At 41.1% G+C, this 19123-nt stretch overlaps 1 protein-coding gene across 10 annotated transcripts in view; it reads right to left on the reverse strand.

The window, feature by feature from the left end:
- trpm3 (transient receptor potential cation channel, subfamily M, member 3) overlaps window positions 1–19123 on the reverse strand; it is a 162394-nt gene that overhangs the window by 24920 nt on the left and 118351 nt on the right. For 7 of the 10 annotated variants that reach the window (XM_074638311.1, XM_074638307.1, XM_074638309.1 and 4 more), the window contains exons 10-15: window positions 13741–13841; window positions 12830–12964; window positions 10974–11024; window positions 4847–4987; window positions 2091–2120; window positions 224–516 (exon numbers count right to left, since the gene is read on the reverse strand). In XM_074638311.1, the coding sequence (XP_074494412.1) occupies window positions 224–516; window positions 2091–2120; window positions 4847–4987; window positions 10974–11024; window positions 12830–12964; window positions 13741–13841 (751 nt within the window). The remainder of the gene's footprint in view (window positions 1–223; window positions 517–2090; window positions 2121–4846; window positions 4988–10973; window positions 11025–12829; window positions 12965–13740; window positions 13842–19123) is intronic. The other 3 variants (XM_074638312.1, XM_074638306.1, XM_074638314.1) reach the window with 1 other exon arrangement.

Consider the following 19123-nt stretch of genomic DNA (forward strand, 5'->3'; position numbering starts at 1 on the left):
ACAGGTCAGTTTGCAGGGAAGAAGTTAGTGTATTTGGGTGTGTATCTGCCCATAGGTGTGTTTGAGTGTGAAGGTAGACGTTCCCGTCTAGGCTAGCCACTAAACTTTGTCATTTAGTGCAGAAATGTTGTGAGATAAGTGCTCAGGACTACACAATCACACTGTATTGAAATATCGCGAGAGATGGCTGTATGTGTGCGTGCGCATATGTCGTGTCACCCACCTGGAGTTGTGGTTTAGTTCCTGGGAGATGTCATCCACCATGTCATTCTCGGAGGCTTCGTGTGCCATGGCTTTGCAAAGCTTACATGCTACCAAGGCCTTGGCCATGGCCTCTTCGCCATGCTGCCAAAAGAACAGCGCCATCTTCTGACGTTTCATAAGCACAGCCCACACCATGAGCTCATGGAAGGGGAAAGGGAAGTGGTTGATTTCGGGGTCGTCCAGATCGATGTCCACTTCCTCCTCTCGTTTGCGTGTCGTCTTCTGGCGGCCTCTGCGGATCGGCATGTCATCCTGGTAGAGATCCATAACAAGTGAGTTGGGTGGAAACAGAAAGAGACAGCTATGTAGATACTGTATACATATTTTGGGGTGACTTGTTACGGATTATATTTATTCCCAGGAAAATGTTGGAGTGTTTTAAGATTTTTGATGCTGAACTATTTATGAATGTATTCAGTCAAAGCTTGGGTTCTGAATTATATCATACCCATGACTTTATCTCTGAAGGACTGGCCCTGTGTTTGGCCACATTAGTCACATGTCTAGAGGGGTTGTATCATCCAGCAAACATTTTCATGTCGTATTTTATAAAATTGCTCACCCTCCACATGATGAAAGTTAGTTGAATGCAGAAGCAAAATCAGACTTTGGAGGACACAGGTGGAAGGACAAAGTGCTACACACAAAATACACATAACTGGCATGGTCTTATACACTTAAAATAAAATCTTCTCAAAGGACCTTTTACATTTTTTTCTCTCTTTTTTAACCTTTCCCTTCAAGTGAAAAAATAACTCAACCAAAGGTGAGCTCCTCTGTGTCTCCAGGTTGACTCCCTGTCTCTGGAGAGACTGACACTGCCAGTTAGTGTCTAAATGGCATGTCAGCAGGGCGGCATTGATCTCCAATAATTTCACATTTTAAGAGCTGAGGACTTCTGACAGGTGATCAATTACAGGGATCTGAGAAATGACGTTCAGCGGTTCTTCAATTGCTGCTTGTTTTGAGACAGATTATCTGGATATGATAATAGTACGGCATTAAATTACACAGTAATATTAGAAAGTGATATTCAATTTAATAAAAGAGTAAGTTTGTGATTTTATGGATATTTAGAAATGATTGCGTATGGCCGAGTTGCCATACGGATTGAATGATAAACTGGATTAGTAAAAGAGAGCAAGGCATTAAGGTAAAGACTTTGAGAGACACAAACAAAGAGAGAACACACACGCTAACAGGGAGACCGATTTCAAACAGGCAGACATACAAAGGAATGGACAGCCATGCACATTAGATATTAATACCTCTGAGACACATGCTGTGATAAAAGCTTGATGATGTGGATATTGCATGGTGTGTACACCATGGATACATGTGAGTACACAAATCCTGTAGTATGTAATCCTGTTAGGTCAGTCATTACCTATTCACCTAAATGTAACTGGGCTGCTCTGACATGTATAATACGAGTTATATACATTTGTACTGTCTGGAGCCAATAAACAGTTATGTAGTCATGTTGTTTAGTTTTCTTTCATTTCGTAAATCTGATAAAAATGTAAATTGGAAATAACTTTGGACAAGGTAGTGTGAAATGTATGAATAATGTCATCTGAGAACAAGCCTTCAACTGGCTCAAACGTGTATACAGATTGCCAGCAAACTAAATTAAATACGCCTCAAGGTCTTCCTTTCAAAGACTGCAGAGCACACAGCACATACTTAACGAGTGTTTAGCTGAAAAGATTCTGCAGACTGACTGTACACTCAACACGTTGTGAGGGAGAAGAGTGTGCTTTACACGAGGGAGAGGAACAGTGAAGGAATGACTGAATAACAATCTTGATGGGATCAACACTCACCTCCATCCCCAGCAGTTTCAGGGCTTTGGGCTAGAAAAGCAACAAAAACATAAACAAGCAGAACAAGACCTTGTCGAATGTATTTTATAGAGTAATTTACTCTATAAGCACAACACAGCACAGACTGACAGACAGACTCGCTCACATGAGACCAGAGATCTTCTTTAATATGGTTAAGCCACTCACTTTCAGTTTAATGGTTTTCTTTAAAATTCTAATTTTGTGCCGTTGTGATTCACAGTATACCATACATACAGCAACAATCTGTTACGGTTGCATGTTTGCATGTATTAAAGCGGAGTGTATTTGTGCATTTGGTACAGTATTGTGTATCTCTATTAAAGCAGGGCATGTATGAATTATGCATTCATGAGCCATCATCTGAGTTGGTAAAAATAGCTCAGGTCTCCTGTGGGGATTTTGATATCTGCATCTATTTCAAGGCTTTGTTCTTAGTTAACATGTTTGTGTGTGTGTGTGCGTGCACGTGACTATGTGATCGCACGTTCATTTCATCTACCAAATCACAGTAAATTGGAACTGACTCTCTCTCTCTCTCATTTTGCCTCTTTGCTCAGTCTCTGTCCCGTTTCTTTGCTTTCGCTTTATCTGCGTCTTTCCAGCTGCTTTGTTGCTACCATGGCAGACATACAATGAGATAAACAGGCACATGAAGACTCACGTACACACACTCACAAACACACACACACTCAAACATACAAACACAAAGGTGCACCATCGAGCAGACATATGGTGTTTCAGACACAGCTGTGTATACTTCTATTTTCATCACACCTGTGGCAGTGTGTGTGAGGTATTGAGGCAGAATGAGAGCGTTATACACCAGAACATGAACATGGACCATAATGATGTGCAGTTATGTGTGGTGTAAAACACACAACCGCCAAACACTACAGCAACACATGATTTCAATGATCAGTTCCTCCACTTTGGCTGAAGGTGTGCTAATCAGTGAGATGAGTCTCTGTAGTGGTTGGAATGAAGTGTGTATATTATTTGGGTTATGATGGCACATGATGAAGAGCCACTGCTATAGATGGAGGATCTGTGTGTCAAGCTAATAATAGCCTGTGTCTACTTGATGTGGAGAAGGAGAATATGTTTGACCTCTGCTGATGAACATCACCTTGATTGTAGGAGATCGCGATTTGTGTGGGTTTAGTGACAATAAATTCTCTAACACCACATTTTTTGGGTGTTGTGTACTCTTGGGCTGTCAGGCTGATATGTAAGGGATAATGTACAGCGAGTCGGTCATTGTTGTGAAAGAAACCCAGACAGAGCGATGCCGCACCCCGACGCGGAGCAGTCTCTCATCGCCCTGAAGGGGATTCTTTCACAATAATGACCCGCTAGCTGTGCATTATCCCGCTTATTACACGGCTACTTACTTAAGAAATCAATAATTTGACAAAAAAAAAACTTTTTTTTGCGCCCATAGCAACGGTCTGCTATACATAGCACTATAAAGAAATAGCAGATCGTAGAACGCCGTGATTGACCAATCAGAATCGAGTATTCAACGACGCCGTGTAATAAAGGAAAATTAATATTCCATCCTAGTACTACATTAGCTGGCAGTTGCTAACCAAAGTAGTGGTCAGTTGATGTCCATTTGTTCCTAGAGAAACAATTTCTTTTCATTGCCATTCATGCCACAATAGCCGTGTTTCCATTCTATCGTCAAGCGAATTTTAAGCAAACTTTTCAGATGTCGCAAAAAAATGAAATGCGATTTAGGACTGTTTCCATTAACTGGTTTGGGGCAAATAAACTCAGCTACAGTGTAGTGTCATCAGAAGTTATAGGCTATAGGTTACTCATGGCTGTAATCCGACAGTAAACAGATCTTAGAAGAAGTGGAGGTTGCGAACCAGAAACAAAACAAGTCGGCTTGGCCATCTTACCAACTATGAGAGAATAATGGAGAAAGGTTTTTAGGAATTTGTTTCAATTGGGCAAGTTTTAATTGTTCCTTCATATCAGCTAGTATTGGCCATGTTTCATGCTGTCCGGAGACAAAGACAGGCATTCGCACGTTGGGAATATCCAAGAAGAGGGCAACAGCGGAAACAGCTGATCAGTCATGTGAGTTAAATGTTTACTCCATCAGAATTTATTGGGCGAAGGCGTTTCCATAATCATTTAGTGCATCAACTCAAATCCACTTCAAGCGAGCATAAAACCTTTTTTCCGCAATTGAGGAAGTTTTATCAAATTTTGCCATTTCCATACAGCGATACTTGAAAATGCAAATAAAAACATGTGAATGGAAACACGGCTAATGTCTTGCCATTTCAGTCAAACAGTTTGTTATATAATATTTATAAAAACCTAATCTTCTAAGCAAAGCAAAGATCAGAATCCACTTGCAGTATTAAAAAACAACACACATTACAGTATGTAGTTAGCTCATTTCTGTCATCCCTGCTCCAAACACCAAGTATCACACTTGCTATGGTCTCAAGTATTTCCTGCTCATTAAATCATGTCACAGCTAACGTGCCCATGATAATTTACTACTTACATCAGCAAGGTAAAGTCGGCCCTTGAGTACACAATCCCTGATTAATATTTCATTATAAAACCTAATTTGCCCGTATTATTCATCTTGTCCTTATCAGGGCTAATTTGATCATGAGGCTCGTTTCACTGCTACTGGTCCTTTGATTAATTACATTAATAACATTAGTGCTGAAATGCATTAAATGGTGGGATGAGAATCATTCACTCACCCTCTTGGGTCCAAAGAGGTTGTGGTACAGAGTCCTGAATCTCTTTCTGGTGTAGTTACACCGATACGCCCCGCCCATGAGGTATTCAATGACCAGTCCAATGTCGATGAGGCTGATGCGGTAGTCCGGGGGCAGGTTTCCCTAGAAAAGCACACAGTGTTAACAGGCAACAACCCACTTGAGCCACCTGATTAATAAACAAGAGGGAAACAAGAGTACAAAACATACACACTCACTTTCACAAAATCCATATCAAAGTGTTTTTGGCTATGAAAGAAAACGTGATTATCTGATTCACCTTGAAGTAGATCCAACTGAACCCTGGATATTCTCGCTTGGAAAGAACACACAATGTCAGTGAGCAAGAGCAGGGGAAATGAGACACACAGAAACTCTCAGGCAAGATCTCTCTTCCAGCCTCTTTAATAAATTGTTATCTCAACCAGACTGTGGTTCAGTTTTTATTTTTGTATTTTTGAATTCTTCGAAAAACAATGCAGATCTTGCTTTGAATCTAGAAATCTGGAGGTAACATTATGATCTCGTAATTAGTTGAACCAAAAACTGGGTACAGTTTCAGTTGTGTTATTACTCCTTAAAGCTCTCTAGAGAGCATGACTCTTCAAAGCCCCAAGCTGTAACCTGTTATATTACAGAGGAGCAGAAAATTAGGAGAAAATTTAGAGAGAATTTAAGGTCTGAGGACAATTACAAAGGACGTAAAAAAAAGAAATTATGATTTGTCATGATTGGCATTTAGGGAAATAATGAGATCTTCTCAGTGAGGTTCAATGCAGTCTTGAAGAGAGGAAAAGAAAGAGAAAGCGGTAATGTCTCATTAGCCTGGAAGAGAGGGGCAATAGCTTGGAAAGACAGACAGCTATTAACGCTGGAGGCCAGAATCATTATTGAAAAAGGAAGTCCTTTCACGTGAGGACTCTCACTATATCAACTCTCACTGCTCCTCCTCGTGCCCTCAACATCAACCCCATATCCTGCAGCCATTATCCTGACCCCCCACTGTTCCTTTGAGATACACCAATTACCTTTCATATCTTTACACCTTCCTTGATGGCATTGCCTCTCCAATCAGATGTGAGATCCTAGAAATCCTCTCTGTCCTACTCATCCCTATGCCATGTCCTCATATCCAAAGATTCAGGTTCATTGATGGTAAAGCCCGGCAAACCCCTGTAGGCCATCTGATACACTTTGAAGTGAAGAGAGCCAAAGATACTGTTTGTCTTTTCATACGTCCGCGGTTCAAAGAGAGCACACAAAGCTTCACCTCCTCATCTTACTGATATATATAGTTCAAAAGCACCAGTCCGCGGTCAGCCGAGCCCTCTGTTAATTCCCTGTGGTGGTGAAGCTCAAGCTAATAACTGTTTGTTTACACCTCGTGTGAATGCGCTCTGAGAGCTTAGAGCGCCGCAGTTTTTAATTCTGCAGTGTTAGTTAGTGAACTTTGATTCCTGGTTGACTTATTAATGAGGAAGTTGCTCTCCTGAAAATTTCTTTACACCATAGCCATGACATTAACGGCAACTAGTTAAAGGTGCTCAATACGGAATTCAGAGCATATCTATTGCCTCCACACGGCTCTCCACATGGAAACTGCTGAGATGGCGTCTAGCAGCTAACAGGGCTAACAGCATGAACAGTGCAAACAATGGCAACAGTGCTGACAGAGCTAACAGTGTTAACATGGGGGGAACCGGAGGGTGGATGCTATGCTTTTGCGATGACGCCGTAGGTCGGGACGGCGTTTTCAGCGGTAACCGCCGTATAAACGCAGTGCAGAGCGACGGCCATTAGCTAGCCAGTGGGGCACAACAGAGTGACTCACATCTAACTGTAAAGCGAGGAATCTCTGTCTGTATGTCCTTCGCATATCTCGGGAACCATTCATCTGATTGACCTCACACTTGGCGGGTGTATTGCTGGGGACCCAAGGACATGCAGTGTCGAATTTGGTGCAATTTGGACATGTGACACATTCAATATGAATAAACTTTGAACAAACAAGCACACAGTGCTCTGGGCAGCAGTGAGATCAGCATGTCTTCTGCAGCGGGAAGACCGCGGCTCATTGACTGCAGTTCACTTTAGCTGCTGGATCCTGGATATAGCCTGCTGACGTAACTTTTCTTCACTTCCCTGGAGTCAACGAGCGGATAGCCTACAAGAACAGCACCACTCTGCCATTGCAACTCAAAGCCTACCAATTTATAACAATACCACAGGCAAATACCTCAACTCATTAAATCCATGCTCTACTTTATAACTGCAGTGTTTATGTCAAAGCAAGCGACTAATACGCCTATTTGGAAATGACCTCCGCTAAGTATATTTCACCGTGTTCACACTACAAATCAACTTTCATTCTACTTTCAGTTAGCACAGAAAGCTAACAAGTAAAACCACCCGACCGTTACATTTGGATTTTCTCCTAACCATTCCTGATATCTGAGACACAAGGTGTATTGCTACCAACCTCTGGCCACAAAACTGCATTGTTCATTTACTCTGTAGGAAAACCAATTTCTCCTTTGACAGCTGTAGTCTACAAGCCAATCTCTGTGATTCTCTGTTTTCTGACTCAGCTTTCACACGATCTAATGAACTAGATTAAACCTGAGAGCAACCTTCACCGGCCCTTACAGCTGTTATTAGCACAACATCTGCATCTGAATCCAAATAAAACCTGCCAACAGTACGACCGAACAATCCCCAGAGAAGAATGAGAAAGAAAGAAAGAAAACAGCAATGACATGGTGACTCAACCCGAGGGATGGCAGTTAGATCTAATTAGCATCATACTATGATACAGCAACTACACACAAGCACTCAGCTACACTATGGAAATTACACACAGCTCTGCAAAAAGATGGGGATGTTATGCCATGCACTACGGTGTGTGTGTGTGTGTGTGTGTGTGTGTGTGTGTGTGTTTGTGTGTGCAAAGTGGCGTTGTGGGGTGTCGTGGAATATAAACTGCATATTCTCTCTGCACCAACTTGAGATCAGAGGTGTGTCTAAAGACAGGGAGGAGGTAAAGGAGGAGTGATTACAATATCAAGCCTCTTCAGCGACTCCCAGAGGAGCATGCGGCATTACTGTAATCAGTAACATTTTAATTAATGAACATCTCTCAATGTTGATGGTGGTGTTGCTGACCTCTCAATCATCTCTCAACAGTGGGATCACTCCTAATTGGCCTGCAGACATGTGCTGAATATAAAGTTCTAGCTTGATTGCAGTAATCATCAATGCGCTATAGGGGGTATGCAGCAAAAAACACTCTTTAGCGTTGAAGGTTTTTGGCAGTGAAGCCAAAACTTATAGGAGAGATAGGATTCCACCATTTCATTGCCTTAAACATGTAAATAACACAGTCCTGATGCAAAATAAAGTCTAATTTATGTAAGGGAATGTGCAATATCACTTTTCAAAGAATCAGATGATACTGCATATAAAAAAGGGACACTTAAATTTGAATGCTTAAAAAAATCATCAAATATATAAAACAAATAGTTTTCAAAACCGTGAAAAAATAAGCAGTATTCTCTGCTCTGAAACGCTTGGGGCGTGTCTGCTGAAGGCGCTGAAACCACGCCCAATCACAGGTGAGGGTGGATTACATAAGTAGCCTACATGACGTGATATCTTCCAAAAAGTTATTCCTAATTTTTCGTACATTTTTCTACAAATGTCCAGCAACACGTGACGAACGTGTCAATTTCCGCTCCAGTCTTTTCAAAATAATCTTCTGTCTTCACAGGAAACACATTGGTTATGTTTAGGAAACAAAACTACTTGGTTAGGTTTAGGAAAAGATCATGGTTTTGGTTCAAAAAACTGTGTACGTGGTGTAACTTAAGTATGGAAGTTACGCGACGAATAAATCAACGTTGACTTCTGGTTTTAATCGGAGTATGAACACCAGTCTCCTGGGCAAAAGTTCTGTCTTTTTTTGACCCAGCCATCCACTCTGTCCTCCTTCCATTTGTCGCTCTTTATACTTGCTGGTTCACAATTACGTGGATTACATACAAATTGATTTCATGTGATATATACAGTACAAATTACGAACGGTGTATGAGAACAGTCCGTACAGTTACAGTATATACGACACTTCTTCTTGGCCATCTTACTGATGCGTGCTACTTTTGCAGAATGTTGCTCTTTGGGCAGGACATGCACACCAGAGAGCTAACTTCCGATTTAGCCCTACACAAACTTTATTGAAGATAAAATAAATCAATCATGCGGCTCTTCTAGACTTTCCAAATGTTATCGGACTGAATTGATCAAATACTAATAGTGAAACAAGTCATTTTGCGGGGGTTGGGATGCTCAAAACATTTTATCCACCGTGTTATAACCGCAACAGTAGCGACAAAGTAGGCTATGGCGTGCCAATGACGTAAGCACAAGTTAACTAACCTTGTTGTGATTGGTCAGTGACCCCAGTGAGTGGAACACGCACGCAGCACGTTCTCATGTGCACCCAGAACGTCAGGCACACAGAGGGGGCCAATGAGAGAAAGACGGTACCGGACGGCAGGTAAAAACTTTATGGATTTTTTGACGGCCCACTGGGATTTGTTCCAGTATGCCAGATGGCAAGTACACCACTGCTAGCAAACTGTAGGCTCGTGATTGAGTGGGAAAACCACTGATGCTATGTGCTTATATAGTGTTAGGGGAGGGGTTATGCTAAGGATGGCTCCAGTGCGTCACCGAGCCATGATTTCAGGCCCACTCAAAAAATCCTTAATGCAAAAATGGAGAAAAACAGTTCAATGGTCTAACTCCACAATTCAGTACTATAAAATTCACCGTCTTTTCACGTGTTTTCATCAATTATTTTCGAACATGTATTATGTGTTTAGAAACAAATCTCCGATTTTACTATACCCGTACTTTAATGGTGTTATTAATAATACAAATAAAAACAGATTAATAAATTGTGAGTGTCTACTGCAGGGGTGCACACACTTTTTCAGCATGCGAGCTACTTATAAAATGACCAAGTCAAAATGATCTACCTACTATAAAAATGCAAAACATATATTTATTTATAAATATATTGAGTATTCTTTATATGTACAATATATGTTGGTGTACCTTGCATAACTGCATGAACCCATATTGTACAATATAACTGTACATTTTTTGTCATTACCTTACTCTGATGACTTGCACTGAATGGAATCAGCCAGGGATGCATAGTCCGGACAGTAGCTGCTGATAGCCAGCCTCAAGCACACTTCCAAATGATCATCAGTCAAGGTGGAACGGCATTTGGACTTAATAATCTTCATGTGGGAAAAGGCTGACTCGCATAAATAAGTGGAGCCGAATAATGCAGTCAAGGAGGTAGCACATTTCCTCATGTTGAGGTACTTTTCCTCTGTGAGTAAGTTCCAGAACTGTCCATGAGCCCTGGACTTAAGCTGAATGTCAGCTTGTAGTGTCAAAATCTCATCCTCCACTCCAGATGAGTTCAGGTGAAACAGTGTTGCAATTTGTTGGCTGACGTCTATTTTAAAAAAAAAAAAAAAATGTAATTATTATTATTTATTTTTTTTATTTATTTTTTTAATGCCATGCGATCTACCCACACTACCTTTGCGATCGACCGGTAGATCGCGATCGACGTATTGGGCACCCCTGGTCTACTGAGTCCTTCCTTCTCAGCCTCACAGCGGTTCCACTGCGGCCTCAGTTTGCTCAAACTCAAGTTCTGCGGATAAAGCAGTGTTTAATAAATGTAGTGTTTTTTTACCGTGGAAGTGTGTGCCTTAGAGAAAGCACAGAGTAAATTGCTAAAAAGTCATGAGAGGGATGAGAGTCGTGCATAGCTCTACACAGCCACTGCAGCCTGCAACTCCAGCTGAAAGAGAAAAGCCGGCCTCTATTTGCAGTAACAGCAGCTAGGGCTAACAAAATGTACACACACTAATTGATGCAAATAGAGTAACAGCACAGAACGCAAAAAAAGCAACTGAAACTCTATGTAGTCAAATGTGTCTTCTTTAGTATACACATTCAAGCCAACATTCCCATACAGTGTGCCTGAACAGCCACAGAGCTAAAGGGACGGCGGTGATGGTCATACCTTTTTGACATCTCTGACGAGGTGGTACAGCGTGTTGGACGGTCCATGTCTCTGTTGAAAACAAACAAAGACAACACATACGGATATTTTTACCATCACTGACAGCATCTACAGTTCACTCATTCATCTACATGCCATTCCTATCACAATGTGAAATTAAAGGGACTGTTTGTAACTTTTTAAGCGTATAAATGTAGCGGGTCGCCACACATGCGCGTTCGCATATGCGCGCTCGCGTGTGGCCAGATCCTCGTCTCCGCTGCCTGCTCTCCTTCATTCAGACAGAGCGCGCGTCCTCGCGTACTCGCTCCACCTCTACTAGACGTGAACGCGCGCTCACTCCACACTGCAGAAGAGTTAGTTTAGCTCTGAGAATATCTAGTGAATGTACAGTGGACGTTTGTGCAGAAATAAATGCTGCAGCTCCTCCAGACCAACAGAGGTTTCCCGTGTCTTGTGAGGTGACGGGGCTTCTCCACGTGTTACGTTGTCGTCTCGTTACCGACCGGGTGCCGGTGTCTCCCTGCGGCTGCCGGCTGCGGTCGGGAGGCGATAACGTAACTCGTTGAGTAGCCCCGCTGCCTGAGCCTGCGCTGAGGCAGGAAAAGCCAACACTAGGATCAGCAGTGATTCATGGAGAGACCTTCGTCTGGTCAGCTAACATTACTGCCAAGCAGCTGAAATATAGAGATTGATATTGTGCTTTTAGCTGACGTGTGTCGCTTCACTGTATTGAGCGATGCTCGTCCATGTCTATTTAGAGCGAGCAAGCGCGAGCTCGACGCTGACTTTCGTTGATTTCACGGCCACAGGTGTCGCTATTAAGAAGCATTTCTGAAAGTTACAAATAGTCCCTTTAAATGAATAGAAAAGGGATAAAAAAAGAGAACAGAAATGAAAGATAGAGCAACAGAGGTAGTCGACAGAATACATGAGTGATCTGTGTAAATAGGGAAAATAATAGGGTGCTGCAGGGATGACGTATTTTTGTAGGCCAACCAGGAAGTCAGCATCGCCCTGGGTTCCCTCGACAAAAAAACAATGGGATTTTCCTTTGGGTTTTTGGATTATTGCAGAAAATGCATTCTGTGGCCAACAAATCTTTATGATACTTCAGCAGGATCATCGTTACAAATGAAAACCCTTTATATGATTTTTGAAGTGTGAATGCAATCACCAGAAGTAAAAACCTAACGCCAGGCTATAAACGAACCACACCACGGATGCATGAGCGCAAGTATACACAACGAGGCTGTAAAGGCGGACGTGTCGGTGTGATGACGTTTTGTAGCCTCATTTAGCCACTTGTTAGCAACCACCTTCTTAAGACACATGAAAGCTTCAATATTCACAAGTGGGATATTTACATAATAAAAAAAATCTCTTAAATCTCTTAAGTTTGTGTTAACCACAGACCTTACTTCAGGCATCTAAAAGCCCTTCAAAAAACCATTGACTTCGAGACGAGGGAACCGAACGTGCAAAAATGCTAAATCATTTGCAGGTTTTAGGACTCATTCCTGCATCACTCTATAGGCCAAGCGTCGGAGACGGAGATCAGGGAGTGATGCGTGGGCCAAAGAAATCATGCATCTTGACTGCTACACATAAATTATGTAAAACACATTTCTCTGTCACTCTTTCCTACTCCAAACTCCACTTGTTTAGTCTCTGTGGAATGAAATGTTCTTCTTAGGAACGATTCCTCTGATAGTCAATCATATAAATGTGCATGAGTTCCAACAGTTCCTTAGGATAAAGCTGACCCTGCCTGCTACACTGTCCACTACCAGCACCATGTACTTTTTTTGTTTTGTTGCGCAAGTAACATTTCAATCAACAAACTCATTTTTTACCGTGTTGTAGAGCTCCTCCAGTCTGGAAAGCGTGAGGAAACGGTGCATACTGACTCCATTTTCAATCAGAAGCTTGACAAAGTCCACTCTGTCCAGAACTAAGGCATCCAGCATCGCCTGCTCCAAGGAACCGACCTAAAGCACATCAGATGGAGAATACATATACTAACAATACCATTCATACACTGCATACCACAAACTACGCAGGAACACTGAATGGAAATAAATAAAGATCGAGCACCATCATTTACTAAAACAGGATTATTATGATAGGATAGGATTTCACATAACATGTGAGTGGAGCCACACTTAATTGGTTTATATATATTTTAATACTCATATATGGTTCTTCTTATGATTTACTTGTCATAACGCTCTTCCATAGACCACACATCCAAAATAAAGTTGAAAGTTTAAAGTTATAGTCAAACTATACATGGAAACCGCAAGGAATTCATATTCCTCAATTATGTTCACAGGTACCAGAAACCATTTGTCAGGTGCTGAACCTTTCATCCACAACTGATCCTGAGCTGCCTTATGCATCCAAATTGCATTCTAAAATTGAAAGCATCCTTTTATCTGACATTTAAGTTATCATCTTTCTCCTTCTCATCACTTTTGAAAGTTATTTTGTGTGAATGTAAAGCATCCTGAACGGCATTTCTTGTATGTAATATCAATTGTTATTAATATTATCATCTGTTGAGGACAGTTTCTGTGAACAAATGTCAGGTACGGGACAATTCAAGAATGAGGTACAATGCCAAAGACTGTTTTAGGTGGTGTAGCATACCATAAAGTTAATATCAGTGAGAATGCACCTAGAACAATCAGGCCCTGTGAATACACACAACATTTCTGCTTCATTATGCATATTCTTGTTTATGCTGTTTATGGTTCTTTCTTACAGGCCACTGCTGTCCGTAGATGAAGATTTGACTGCGGGCGATGTCCACTCTGTTCCAGGCCAGAGCCAAACTCAGCTGGTCAGGAGCTGAAGCGTTGGCACCTACGAGAGAGGATACAAGTAAGTTGAGAGACGATAAAGATCTGCCTTTAGTGCTTATTTTATATTCTCTTTATGTGCTTATATTCTCATTTCCACCTGCTGGATGCTAAAACTTTTGTTGTTTAAAATTCATAGGTGTTGATAAAAGTTTATATTGACAGAGACAGCATATTTTGTGCTATGTTATACAGTATTTCACAATGATCATCTCTGTATTTATGGTAGACAGAATCAATATAGATTCAATATTCAAGATGGAATACTTTATTACCATTTCAACATAGCTGATAGGAATTTGGTTCGGCGAGCTCACACAAAACAAAAACCTCACATCATATACAGTAACGACCTTGGGGGGACATGAAACCAGCACCACCAAATAAAACAAGCGTTTCCATGGAGATGCTATTAGCACCACAAACCATACCCTTATAGTGTCTTATAGACAGGAATAATAGCAGCACATTAGTGATTTAGGAGTTAAGGGCACAAACTCCCTCTGGGTAACCTGGCTGTCCTGGATCTAATACTTTGCAGTCTTTTAAAAGATGGGAGGAAGTTATAAATGGTATATGGTGAGCAAGGTGAAAAAAAAGTCTTGGAGAATCTTGTGTGCCTTTTTCTATAGTCTAGTGGGACGGTAGCTCCTCGTCAGTGATTTTTGATGCCGTGCGTAACACTTTGTCCTGATGTTTCTTGTCTTGTGCTGAGGCGTTTCCATAGCAAGTTCTGAAGGTGACGATGTATGGATATATCGATAAACCAATACTTCTTTTGTTTTGAAATATACCTCTGGGTGTGTGATATATGATGGTGATTTGGTTGCAGCTTCTCCAATTGTATAGCATTATTTCAAGTCTTGTTTAGTCATTGATTTGCAGCTTTTGCTAGTTTTAATCAGATTAGAGCTGTGGAGCCATTGCTGCCGACTAACAATAGCTAGCTCCTTTGTTGAAGTGCTGGGGTTAAGGGCATCTTTTGTGAGTTGCAGGGGCTTCATCTAACTTCAGTCTTTGTAGATCTTTCCTTTACTTTACAATGTGTCGGCTCTGTAACTGCCTTTTTCTTTGTGTGTTTGTAGAAAGATGTCTTCCCATCGGAGAATGACAGCTTGGTGTATCTGACGTATCGCTTAATTTAACGCTCCACCTCATCCCTGTATAGAATGTGAAATACAACTGTGTTCCTTTGATTTGCCGTGTCCGTGAACATCATTTACAATGATCTGGTCCTACAGCAACATCAACATGACATAATGAGTAGAATAAGAACTACAGTACATAGACACACACACACACATAAAGAAAAAAGATTAAAACAAAAAAGGACATTGTGGGCAGATCTGATTTGCTTAATGTAATATTAAGATTCAAGGGCACACTGACAAATACGGATAAATGAAAAGAATGAACGAATGCCTTCTTCATCATATTCCCTCATCTTCACTTCTCTCATCACTGTGATAGCTTTGCTGTATGTCATGGCTGTTTGGTAAAGGACAGATTGTCGGATGTGTAATGGCAATTTTCATATCTGCAGTTTAACATTGTACCTTTAGACAATCTCAGGGCCTCACATGTTCAACTTCGTCACCATAGGACAGTGACCTGACATTTTAGTTCTCTGTAACTGCAAACAACAGATTGCTGAAATACTTGTTATGTCTTGTGATGCTCTGTTGTCTGCTGTGTGCTGACGCATTGATACACTTTCTATCCTTCTCTTCTTTTCTTCTTTGCACTTATCTTCATGTTATGCTTTAAATGTATAAATACTGACTACTCTTTGTATTCGGGGCTCACTTGCCACAGTCCACAACAGGTGGCTGTGCTCGTGAGTCCATCTGCAGTCCATCTGCAGATGTTTTAGTTATTGATGTAAACCTTTTTATTAAATTCACTGAAAGACAAGTTGTTACGTTGGTTTGTGTCTTGTTTTAACAGAAACTGCCACCACAGATGTAAATCTGCCGAGATACTCACAATGCAGGGCTGGTGTGTTTGTTTAGTGTTTTACTTTCCTTTTTAACCTGTAATTATTTCATAAACTGCTAAATATGATGTCCACTTACAAAAATAAAAGTATAAATAGAGCTGTATTCAACAATCAGTTATTAATTTGCGAACAGCATGTTATGCTAACTTCCTGTGGCACACAGTGCATACGGTTTGTCTGTAATCTGCCACAAAAGTAACATTTAAAAAAAAAAATAATTTCAATATCACCCTCCGAAAAAACGGAAGACATCGCAAACACATCGGAGATCACAAAGGTTACCATAGGAATAAATGAACTTCCGGTTGATTTGCATACGTACACAGAGCGATGTGGAAACGAGGCGTAAAGACACTTGAAATGGAGCCCCAGTATGTACAGTAATGCCTCCTACTGTAGGTATTTGTAAAAGGAGCGTAGACAGCAGTGAATACAGTATTTATTGGAGGTGATACGTCTTCAACACACAAAAAACTCAGAGGCAGCATAAAATGAAACAGAGACAGAGAGGGACAGTAACTATAAAACCAAACGTCTCTTTTCAGAACTGATTAGCTCTGTATGATCCAATATAAAACAGCTTCACTGTAAAAGTGCGATAGAATATGCTGCAAAAAAGTGCTAGTAGCTGTTCCCTGTTTTAGTGGCACTTGACCAATGAGTCCGAATACAAAACCGCAGTCTGCTGTTCTCATTAATAATTCACCCGCACACTGGGAGGAGTTAACCGAAATGAGAAAGATAAGGCGACAATTCATCTCAGCCTCTGGAGAAATCCACTGTAATATAAAGCATAATAATAATCCCTTGTGTGTAGACAAGACAGAGTCATTTTTAATAAGCACAGAAGTATCATCACTTTACAACGTGCTCTCTCTCTGTCTTAAAGGCCTGTTCAGCATTACTGGAGCTTAATGGTGTGAGTTCAGACAGAGCCCTGCTAATAAGATGCAGAGCCTACTAATGCCAGCTTTAGTGGAGATATGTGTATGTGTAAAAGCAGGGTGGCCTTGCTTCATCAAAGGCCTGCGGTTTCACTCAGTCTGCCTGCAGGGAATACGAACTGTAGCCAACTGGCTTTATGGACCCAATCTTCAGGATATTGACTACTTCAGACAGCAGACCATCAATTACTCTAAACGTCCCTCTGTTACACCATGTGTCTTTAACTGCAGATTCCTTCCTGTTCCCACTTCTCTAAATCTCTCTCTCTCACACACACTCTCTCCTTTTATGCTTTTTTCCCTCTTGCTCTTTCTCTGTTCTCCCCTCACCGTGTTTTCCTGACTGTGCTGTGCCGTGTTGAGCTTCAGGCAGTAGCTTAGTTCTTCAGCGAAGGAGTCTAATCCAGTGTTTTAAAAAGCTCTCAGGCAGGATGTGACTGATTTCATTTTACACTAAAAGCCTTAACGCGTCTCATTCACTCAGCCGCAGAATGAGACTTGCATGTAGAATGACCCTCATGCTGTTTATCATAAAGCATTTCCCCCATCTTCTGTCAGTGTTCCCCTCTCGTCCTTTCACTTCTATGATCTCCTACTTTTCATTTCCTTTTTCCTATTTCATCTTTTCTTTCTTTGATTTCAATTCCTCTCTTCACTCATTCATCCGCATGCCATTCCTATCACAATGTGAAATGAAATGAATAGAAACGAAATGAAAGATAGAGCAACAGATGGAGTTGACAGGATACATGAGCGAGACGCGTGTACATAGGGAAAGTGAGAAGACGAGAATGTGATGCATGGGCCACAGAAATCATGCATCTTGACTGCTACACATCAATTATGTAAAACACGTTCCTCTGTCACGCTCTCCCTCTCCAAACTCAACTTGTTTAGTCTCTGTGGAATGAAATGTTCTTCTGAGGAACGATTCCTCTGATAAGTTATTGATATTAATCTGCATGAGTGTGAACCTCATGTTTTCACATGTATAGGTGTGTGTTTGAGAGAGAGAGAGGGCATGCGTGCAAACTCCAGTGGGAGGTGTTAGCGTCAAATCCTTAAAGAGGCAAGAGCTACAGTGATCAATATAAGCTACTGAAAAACTAATCGAAAGTATGGATCCTGTGTTTGTGTGTAGCGGGGCGGGGGCATGGGAAACACTGAAGTGGGAAATAGGGTAGAGGATGAGGTGGCTGGGTTTAATTGCTGTGTTTGCACTTGAGGAATTTTCAATTTTGTAACTCAATTTGGTCCAATTCCTGGCCCTTACTGGTAAATGCATAACAACTAGTTACAGTGGAAGGATTGCAGCTTGCGGAGGCTGTGTAGCTCTCTCTATATGTTACTGTGTCATGCTTTAGGTCAGTGCTGCTGTTACCATGCTGATTGATTATTCTATGTATTGCAGTGTGATAACTGGAGGGAGAAACCAAGATAGATACGAGCCTTTAAATCACTGCTTGTTTGTCTGCAGCTACTCTAACGCCCCTTGGTGGCTGTATAACATGACCTGCAACTGCGTGTAAAGATCATAAGCTTGAATTTTGGGATGCTGGCCACACTATAAGCATCAGTGTAGTTCTGAGAAATGAGAAGCTGATGTTGCATAATAGCATGTAGTAAGGTCATGTGTCCCTTTCAAAAAGTGATTATTGACCTCAAGGGCAATTCATTTGATAAATGCAAATTAAATTCAACGAAACGTATACTTCAAAAGAGATGAATTAAAAGACACAATGCCTTTTACAATTCATTGGTGCCGGTAAGTGTCCTCCTGTAATTACTTGTCTCTGGCCACACAGTTAATGAGCAGCTGTGTTCATGCTAATTGATTATTCTGCAGGTGTTGTTGTGATATCGGGATTTATTAGCATATAAAGTAGGAAAACTGAGCTCGGTGCAAGCTTGTCTGAGACGGCTTTGATAGCTGGTAGGCCACTAGAGACACGAACTCCTCAGGTTTAAAGGAATAGTTCGATATTTAGTGAAATACACTTTCTTGCGTTAGAGTTAGATGATAAGATGGCTTTATAATAAATATGCAGCTAGAGTCAGCAAAATCTGCCAAAAAGCACCTCTAAAGTTCACAAACTAAAACATAATATCTTATGTAACCAAAAACTGAGGAAAAAGCTAAACTCTTGCCGAGGGCACCAATTTGGTCACTTGACTTATATTGGACAGGCAGTGGTAAGAGGACTCCATGCCCATGGCACTCTGTTTCTGCTAAAACTGCAAGAAAGCAGTTGTTTGATAAGCTATTATAACACCAAAACTTAATGCTGCAAGTTTGCTTTGTTGTCTTCCTACCCCGCAGTGCTCAAAAATCGCTTAATGGAG

This window comes from Sebastes fasciatus, chromosome 6 (genome assembly GCF_043250625.1).
Source record: "Sebastes fasciatus isolate fSebFas1 chromosome 6, fSebFas1.pri, whole genome shotgun sequence".
Taxonomy (NCBI): domain Eukaryota; kingdom Metazoa; phylum Chordata; class Actinopteri; order Perciformes; family Sebastidae; genus Sebastes; species Sebastes fasciatus.